This window comes from Paroedura picta, chromosome 1 (genome assembly GCF_049243985.1).
Source record: "Paroedura picta isolate Pp20150507F chromosome 1, Ppicta_v3.0, whole genome shotgun sequence".
NCBI classification, from domain to species: domain Eukaryota; kingdom Metazoa; phylum Chordata; class Lepidosauria; order Squamata; family Gekkonidae; genus Paroedura; species Paroedura picta.
The window spans coordinates 200,422,736-200,432,281 of record NC_135369.1 but is presented as its reverse complement, the minus strand read 5'-3'; the positions used below and the strand labels follow the sequence as shown (position 1 = coordinate 200,432,281).

General features: G+C 43.1%; 1 protein-coding gene across 5 annotated transcripts in view; it reads right to left on the bottom strand.

The window, feature by feature from the left end:
- MACROD2 (mono-ADP ribosylhydrolase 2) overlaps positions 1 to 9,546 on the bottom strand; it is a 1,296,381-nt gene that overhangs the window by 7,034 nt on the left and 1,279,801 nt on the right. For 4 of the 5 annotated variants that reach the window (XM_077316459.1, XM_077316450.1, XM_077316439.1 and 1 more), the window contains one exon: positions 5,611 to 5,678. In XM_077316459.1, the coding sequence (XP_077172574.1) occupies positions 5,617 to 5,678 (62 nt within the window). In that variant the 3' untranslated portion in view covers positions 5,611 to 5,616. The remainder of the gene's footprint in view (positions 1 to 5,610; positions 5,679 to 9,546) is intronic. The other variant, XM_077316428.1, reaches the window with a different exon arrangement.

Genomic DNA, 9,546 nt, shown 5'->3' with positions numbered 1-9,546 from the left:
GAACAAGAAACAAACTGAAACCAGAACGCAGGGGGAAAATACAAAAATCAAGAGAGAAAGACTGATAGTCAGCAAGATACCAAAATAACTTTGCAACTGAAATTTGGATTTAATTCTGGATTTTAATTAATAACTTTTTAATGTTTTATATTTTTGTTATGTTTTATTTTGCAAACTGGCTCGGGCAGGTTCCTTGAGGAGGCAACGTACTCTTTTTCTAAATAAATGAAATAAGTAATTCAGTACTCTAGCATTATAGAGTTAAACCATCAGAGAATTGTCACAGTTAGCTTGGGCCAGCCACAGTCCTGCTAGAGCTGGACTCACAGGACAGTTCTGCCAGGGATCTCTCAGCCCCACCTCCCTCACAGGGTGTCTTGTTGTGGGGAGAGGAAGGGGAATCAATACTGATCACCTCTAATGAATACCACATGCAAAAACGTCAACCCCTGCATTAATAAATAAGAATGAACGGTTTGCATCACTTATTAATCTCAAATCAATGCAGATGTCTGTGCGAGATATGGATTTATATGTTTATTTATACCCTGATTTTTTCCTCTGCAATGAGGCCACCAAAGCTCTCTCCATTGAGCTAAGTTAGGCCAAGAGAGAGAGGCTTAGGGCAGGGGCGGCCAGACTGTCGCTCTACAGATGGACTACAATTCTCATGAGCCTGTGGCCTAGGGCAGGGGTAGTCAACCTGTGGTCCTCCAGATGTTCATGGACTACAATTCCCATGAGCCCCTGCCAGCGACTGCTGGCAGGGGCTCATGGGAATTGTAGTCCATGAACATCTGGAGGACCACAGGTTGACTACCCGTGGCCTAGGGGTCACCCAGTGAGCTTCCCTGGCAGAAGGGGGATTCAAATTCAGGTCAAGCAGATACTAGTCTGGCACTCTTACCGCTATGTTGGCATCGTACATCTTATGTGCCCATTTGGATAATCTTAGCAGGAACCAAAAAGAAGCTACAAGAATGACACCAACAGCAGACAATTGCTATTCAATGCTATTGAATGAAAGACAAGAAATGAAAGAGGAGGAACAATGTTTGAAGGGAAGTATTCTTATGACTCCAGAAGTTTCCATCAGTGGCCAGATTTTAATCTACTTTTAATCCAAGTTTTTGGCAGTTTCTATTATGGATTGCTAAAGTGGGGGAGGGACTCTGCTAAACAGCACAGAAAGACAGATAAATATGAGTGAGAGGAGGGTCTTCAGGCTTCTCCAATTAGCAGTTGCTTTCAGTTTCTTTAGTCCAGATGTGGGAAAGGGTTTGATCTGACAAGGCGATAGAACCAGGCTCTGCAAAAGGCCTGCTATGAAAGAGGGTCTTTGTTCTGACGCCTCCTTCCATCTTGTCGAGCTCTTCCCTGCACGCCCATCAGATATACCAGCATACCTGCGTGGGTGAGAGAATTCCTTCATCTCTTTCTCTCCCTCCTGCTTCAATGCTTCTTGGCTGTTTGGTTATCTTTTAAAAAGAAATAATTATATTGCTTCTCCTTTGCCCAGATGGCATTTTATCACATCTCCATTCCTTCACCCATTTGCTTCTCCTGAGTTTTCTTCAGTTTCCTCAGGTCTCCATTTTCTTGTTACCTGCATTTTACCTTTTCTCTACTGCCCCCCCCCTTTTTTTAAAAAATTGGGGCCAATCTTTTATTTTTCTTGGGGGGAAAGGCATCTTATTTTATGTGTCTATAAACAAGGCTTTCTGCTTCCAGTTCCAAAATGGACTGCAAGTTCTGGTTCAGAACCAGAAGTGACGTCGTGACACTGTACAGCATTCTAGGAACTTTGAAATTTACTATGGCTTTTCAACATAATTTTTTTGTGAAATTCCTAGAGAGCAGCATGATGCTGTGATGCCACTTCTGTTTCTGAAATGATGTGCCATCATGAGAGTGCTGTGCTAACTCCCACCCCCTCCACCTACATTGTGCCTGCTGCTTAATGGAGTGCCAGTGGGAGCGGGGACCTTCAGGGAGGGATGCTCATGAGCCACTGTGACTGAAGGAAGGTTCTGGAGGCTGGGTGTAACTCCAGCCTAAGTAATATGCCAGAATTTCTGGGGTCAAAGGAGACTTTGGGGATAGAGAGGGATGCTTGGAAGACCTCCAGATGTCCACCAGAGATCTCCTGCTACTACAACTGGTATGATCAAAGAGATCTATTCCCCTGAAGAAAATGGCTACTTTGGAGGATTTTGCCCTGTTGATGGCCCCACCCCACCCAAACCATGTTCTCCTCAGTCCCCCCCCCCCCAATCTCCAGGTATTTCCCAAACTGGAAATGGAAAGCCTAGAACTCAAGAACAATGGTTCCTCTAGTACAGAAACATGGCTCTAACAAGGGCCAGCACTTTAAGTATTAAAAGACAAAAGTAGACCAAATCAGTTCCTAGGTCAGGGGCAACCAAACTGTGGCTCTCCAAATGTCCATGGACTACAGTTCCCATGAGCCCCTGCCAGCAATACCCTGGAGAGCCACAGTTTGGCCATCCCTATCTTAGGCCCTTGCATCTTTGTAGGTCACAATGAGGTCCTTCCTGGAAAATAAGATCTGAAAGACTGGCTGTGGACAATGACTTGATTTCCATTTTGCCCCGTTTGCATGCACTCCTTCTTAATTTTCTCCACTTGCCATTTGAGGCATTTGTGGATCAGCCACTGAAAGAATAAATAACTCAGTTCACCAACCTGTGATGTGGGCGAATAAAACCTTTTTATTAAGCTGGGTATATTTTCTACTCACTGAAGGCCATAGATTTGCATTCTGTTTCTAAAATGCAGGTGCTTGGACAAACATAATTTTTAGAATATAAATATTACAAAGGGGAAGATGGGTTAAAATAATGGTGAAATGGAGAGGAGGGGTGTCAGATGTAGCATTTTAATTGTTATTCCAGATGCACGGGGAATCCCTCCCCCTTTAACCCTTGACAACTTTCTAAATGGAGGCCAAAGACCATTCTCTCTCCCATCGGCAGCATTGCAGTATATCGGCAAGAATCCCCACGAGGACACAAAATGTACACACCGTAATAAGACTCTTTAAAATATCCGTGGCAAGACTGTCACTAGCTTTTATCTTTGGATTGGAGAGACGGGAAATCCTATTATGGATGTAAATAACATATCCTGATGGTATTTATAGTATTGGTGTCTTGTAGTAGGCATTACAAAAGAGTCCCGGGGCACAATGCATGTTCTTGCTGGGACCCCCTTTTGTTGGCAGAGATCTCAGAAGTATGTTTTCTAATTTGGGTGTGACTCAGCTTTGGCAACTTTTCCTGGTTTCTGTTCAGGAATCTCATGGTTGGCTGTCCCTCTTTTGTGTTTTGTGTGTTCCCCATGACCAGGCTCTGCAACAGCCCATCGCTTCCTTTCTAAACCAGATAAAAACCCAAAGCAGGACTGTTCAAAAGGCAGCCAAGTCTGGACTTGTAAAGAAGCAAAAGAACATTGGAAAGAAATTCATAGAATAATATGGAATATATTAAAATTTAAATTCCTTCTGATAAGAATATGTTATTAGGAATATCACCAAGTAAATTACTAAATGTTTTGACAGCGATGTGTAGATATAGGCTGACAAGAATTATCTATGCAGAGAAATCTATGCAGCAAAATGGAAATCAGATGTCTGTACAAGTTTAGAAGAATGGGAAAATAAACTTGCTGACTATGTAGTAATGGCAAAATTAAAAATTTATCTGAGAAATAATTCAATTTCAGAATTTGAGGAGAAATGGAATACTTTTTTATGCAAGCAGGAGATAAACCTAGAATGAGAAACAGTTCAAAATTAAATTAAAATGTATTGTAATCATGTATATAAATGTATTCTATTGCATAAACAGAATAAGTTTTGAATATAGACTACTTTTTTTAAAAATGGGGTATATTGCAAGTTCTGGCAAACATGAAGAAAAGAAAAATATGGAAAATGCAGTAATGATGAAATAAAATAGCTGCAGAACATATTAGTTATGAAATTAGACGTTTAAATTTGAAGTGTAAAATGCCTGCAGTTTTGTATTTTGCAGAGAATGTTTTGGGGCTTATAATGAAGGGGATGACTTCCTGTTCCGGATTAGATGGTTTATAAGAATTTTTGGTGAATATGGTTTGTGCTCTCTTCTCAGTGTGTGTGTCTGAGTGATTTGATTTATAGACCACCCTCTCCAATCGAGCTCCAGTCAAGTACAACAATCGTAATACAAAACTCTGATAAAACATTAAAGACTGTAAAAAGGATAAAACAGGTAAAACAATATCATTGGGGGCTCTGTTTGTACTCCTTTCTTGTGCCTCGTTTCTCTATCTCTCCAGCCAATATCTGTGGTACAAAATGTGTGTGTGCGGGGGGGACGGGGACTTGATTTTATTTACTTGCCCCTGCCCTTAACCAGATGGAGTAGTGCCGTTTTGCTGGCTGTGCAGAACTTTGTCGCTCCATCCTCTTTATTTGTGTCCCAAATATATTGTTATCTTGCCTTTTAAAATAAAAAAGTATTTATCAAAAGAAAAAGGCATCCAAGTCCAAAGGGATGTTTTGCAATCGTGAATGAAGGGCACACAACTGTCCTGACACAATCCGGTTGTTCCCAGAATACGGACACAGGAGAGCCAAGTGGAATTCCGACGAGAATAAAACGCTCAAGATGTGATTGAGCCTGTTCATTCGAGAACTCCTGAATTTCGCAGATTGCTGTACTGCTGATTTAAAGCTACATAGCTGAGCTCTCTCGGGAGATTACGTGAGAATACCTGCTGTGGGGTTTATGTGGCGACTGTTATCCGAAACTTATATTTTAAAAATCTTATACGAAGCAAGCCACTCTGCTCAACCGAAATAGTTTGAATCATAACCCTCTTTAACCCTCCCCCTTCTCCATTTACAACTCTGTGCATTACATATTCAGTGATGATTACTCGTCTCCCACAAGGAAGTCTTTGTGGATCTTATATTCTATAAGGAACAGATGCAGTGGTTGCTCCCCCTCCTCTTCTTCTGCAGATACATAACACGTCCTGTCAAGAGCAGCCCCTAGGAGGCATTACCCAATCTTTCGCAGAGACAAATGGAGTATGGACGGGCTTTGCAGGGACAAAGGTAACAGTGGTCCCTGTGGTGGCAGAAGTTCTTTTCCCATTTGCTGCCAATATAAGAACTGCAGGAGCCCTCTGCTCACAACATGGGGATCCCACAAAATGTGGACGGCAGTTCTATTGCCCATATGAGGATCTAGCCCATTGATAGTTGATGGGAGAGGTGGGGAACACAGCCACTGCTATTAACAACTTGGGGGTGTCCTGAATTCTAGAGTTTGGGGATGACAGAGTAATTGTACACTGGTAGGTAGATGAGCCACCCTGCTATTGAGAGCCGTTTCTGGATATGTAGTTCTCTTCTCTCCTGTGGGTTGAAAACCTTCACAAAGGTTACATATGAATCGGTCTGAATTTATTACCCTCGCTGCCATGTGAAATTTTCTTTTAATTATTTGCATATAAAATCACAGATAATGTTTATCAGCGGAGAGTCCATGACTGCTCAATATATTTGATCAAAAGAGCTTTAAAAATGAACAGACTTACCTACAATTAATTCTCAGTCTGGGATTCCGTTGGTTCCTCTACGGTTTCAACTTGACTGTTCATCTCAACTAAAAACAAAGCAATTATGTTATGTATTTAGGGGGCAGCATTTAAAATGCATTCATCTGAACCGCTAAACAGCCAGACAAAAACGTCTCCACCTTGAGTTTAATTTTAATCAACATGCGCACGGTGAATCTGAAGTTCCCGTAATTATTTGAAAACACTCCCACCTGTCTCATAATTACAGCAAGCACTTGGGTGTAGATGTCAGGAGTTATACAGAAGAGGCTGAGCTTTCTTGCAAGACTAGAGGGACCCGGTAACATCACAGCTAGAGAGGGAGCTGAGAGGAAAACTGGGTCTCATAAAATAGTACTGCCTGTGCTACAAAACGCAGTCCCAGAGAGCAAACACATGGCATTTGCTTCCTTCCACATCCTTTCCCCTCCCCATTTCAGCACAGAAAATAATCAACAAAACTTCTACAACAGATTCTACCAAGTTTGGTCTTGATTTCTGGGCTGCTAGTGTTCTATTGAAGACCAACATGGCTCTCAGTGGGGAAGAAGCTGTAGCTCAGTGGTAGAGCATCTGCTTGGCGTGCAGAAGGTCCTTGGTTCAATCCTCAGCATCACCAGCTAAGAGGACTAGGCTGGAGGAGATGTCAAAGACCTCCACCTGAGTCCCTGCAGAGTAGCAGTCTGGCCTTGATGGACCAAGAGTCTGGTTTAGCATAGGACAGTTTCATGCGTTCATGTTGGCTGTCATCACTGCTAGTTGTAAGCGCAAAGAAAAATTGCCAAGTTCTCACCCAGACAAGAAGGCAGGTCTATAAACCAAAATATACCCAGAACAACTTTGTTTTATTTAAAATATATTTATTAGCTGCTTGTCTTCCTTACGGAGCTCAAAGTGGCTTACCCTCTTCAAGTGATCATCCACTTCATAAACCTTTTCAATGGGATAGTGAAGTTGGTGAAGTCAGTGGCTTGGGACTAGTGCAAAATTGCCGCCTGCATTTATAAGCTCTTGTGCAAGCACTTGATTGTATTCCCATTTCTCTCCCCTGTTGTGCACTCAACTTCTGGGCATTGTTACTGCGGCCCTCCAGATGTCCATGGACCACAATTTCCAGGAGCCCCTGCCAGCATTCGCTGGCAGGGGCTTCTGGGAATTGTAGTCCATGGACATCTGGAGGGCCGCAGTTTGACTACCCCTGATATATATATCAGGAGTGGCCAAACTATGGCTCTCTAGATGTCCATAGACTACAATTACCATGAGCCCCTGCTGGTACATTAATAAGAATAGTTTCTTGCTTGTCATTTAAGGATTCTAGGCTGTTGGTTTCCCAAAGGAAGCTACCTGATATCCCATTAACAATGACCTTTACAGCTTCTAGCTTGTCTTCAACAGCTGAAGTTGGGATGAGTCCAACTCCCAATTGGTTATGGCTCATATTTAGTGGGCAGCACCAACTAAAATGTACTGAAATCTGATTCTAAAGTCATGTTAGCAATGCAGTGAGTGGCCAGATCTACTGGCAAATGGTGGCCATCTAAACCATGACCATTTTCCTATTCACATGGCAAGCAGACACAAAAAGAGAACCCAAACTGCACGGGAGTTTAATGAATGAGCCACACATTGGCACAGTCACTGTCAAATTCTGCACCCTCCTTTTTGTTGTGGCGGTTGTTCATTTGCCCTGCGTACTTGAGGCTCCTTTTAACCATATAACATGGTCTCTTCCTCACTAGGGGGTTTCCAGCCTTTTAAAGCCTGTAGGCATCTTTGGAATTCTGAAACAGGGCGTTGGGTACAAACACAGAACGGTGGCTGCAAGAGGCAGAGCCATATGCACAGAGGAAGCCCAAATGTAGGGGAGTCAATAAAAAAATGGTGAGAAAGAACACACTATGGTGGTGGCTGGCACCGAAATGCTACTTCCATCTGCCCAGCCCACCAGATCTGCTGTGACAAAGAGAAAGCCCTGCTGGGGAACAGCCTCACTGGGCCCCACACCAGTTCTCAAAACATTTAGTGGACACCAGGAGAGATGCTGGTGGGCACCCTGGCGCCCACGGCCTCCTCACTGGGGACCCCTGCCTCACTATGATGAAGCATGCTGTTGCAGTTTTATGAAATCCATGACCCATTTTATACTGCCTATAACCTCAGGATGATTTATAGCAAAGGCGGAATATAAAATGGACCACAGAACACCAGACTAAGTTCACAGTATGGTCCGAATATACTGGGCCTTGCCTCTGCATTACCTTATCAGCCTAAGATTGAATGGGACTCTTACTACAGTTCACTAACTTGGTCTTAAAATAGTACCATATGAATGGTCACCAGGAAGCTTTTGAGCATTCATTGGTGAAATTGGAAATCTCCCTAGGAAACTTTTCAAAGTGCTTGAATGGAAAAAAAAAACTGAATGGAAATTTTGAAAAATAAACAATGACAAAACAGAAATTCCACATGCTGGTCATACCCGATGAGGCATAAGTCTGCTTCTGACGCACTATCATTATCCCAAAACCCCTGCAAAGATTGCAGTTGACTCGCTCGTGAATTATTCATCTTGAGCAAACTTCCAAACATGTCACGCTGGGTATAAATAGCAACAGGAAGTCATTATAACGCAACCCTAAACAGACTTACACTTTTCTAAGTCTACGGAAATGAATGGGCTTAGAAGGGATTAATTCTGTTTAGGAATGCCCTGTTGCACACTTAGTTTAAGGTTTATATGAAAAGTACACTCAAGATATTCCCTCCCCCCAAACCCCCACCACCACCAATAAAAGTTCTTCATAGTTCAGAAAAGGTCAAATATTCCTCCTATCAACCATTCCTCCTAGCTTAATAACTAAATGAAACGTGGATAGAAACCCTTTATTGTCTAGTGCAGGGGTAGTCAAACTGCGGCCCTCCAGATGTCCATGGACTACAATTCCCAGGAGCCCTTGCCAGCATTCGCCAGCGAATTCTGGCAAGGGCTCCTGGGAATTGTAGTCCATGGACATCTGGAGGGCCACAGTTTGACTACCCCTGGTCCAGTGGCTGAGGGTGCCTGTTGATGAAACATCTCATTTTGGTTACAGAAATTTAATTGAGGAAGAAAATGCTGAGAAATGCAGCCTTCAGTGCAGCCCTCTACTTAGCTATATCTCTTTAAGCACATGGGTTTCAGCAGGCTTAGTTACTCTGCAGAGCACCGCAACCTTAAGTCGGGCAATTTATTTCTGAATTCCTACGCTGTCTTTGCAAAGATGGCCATTCTATTCATCACAAACTTATCTCTACTTTTCAGCAGATAGCTGACTTGAAGTCTGGCACTCCAGGTAGTTTATTTAAATGCAGGACAAGAATTCTTCCCTTCCTGATGCATAAAAAGATAATTCTAATAAATCAGAAATAAGAATCTGAAGTCCTTTGTTGAGTCACTTTGCTTAGAAATTCAAATAAGCCCAACCACACACCCAAAAGCCACCTAGGCCACATTCTCCTTCCGGAGCAGAGGAAATCTGCAGAGTTGCCACTGGCTTCTCAGGGAGGAAGAAGCTAAAAGAAAAAAGGCCCTCCCTCCAGTTCCGGTCATGTGCAGTGGTATGAGAGCCAGTTTGGTGTAGTGGTTAGGAGTGCGGACTTCTAATCTGGCATGCCAGGTTCGATTCCTCGCTCCCCCACATGCAGCCAGCTGGGTGACCTTGGGCTCACCACGGCACTGATAAAACTGTTCTGACTGAGCAGGAATATCAGGGCTCTCTCAGCCTCACCCACCCCACAGGGTGTCTGTTGTGGGGAGAGGAAAGGGAAGGCGACTGTAAGCCGCTTTGAGCCTCCTTCGGGTAGGGAAAGCGGCATATAAGAACCAACTCTTCTTCTTCTTCTTCTTCTTCTTCTTCTTCTTCTTCTTCTTCT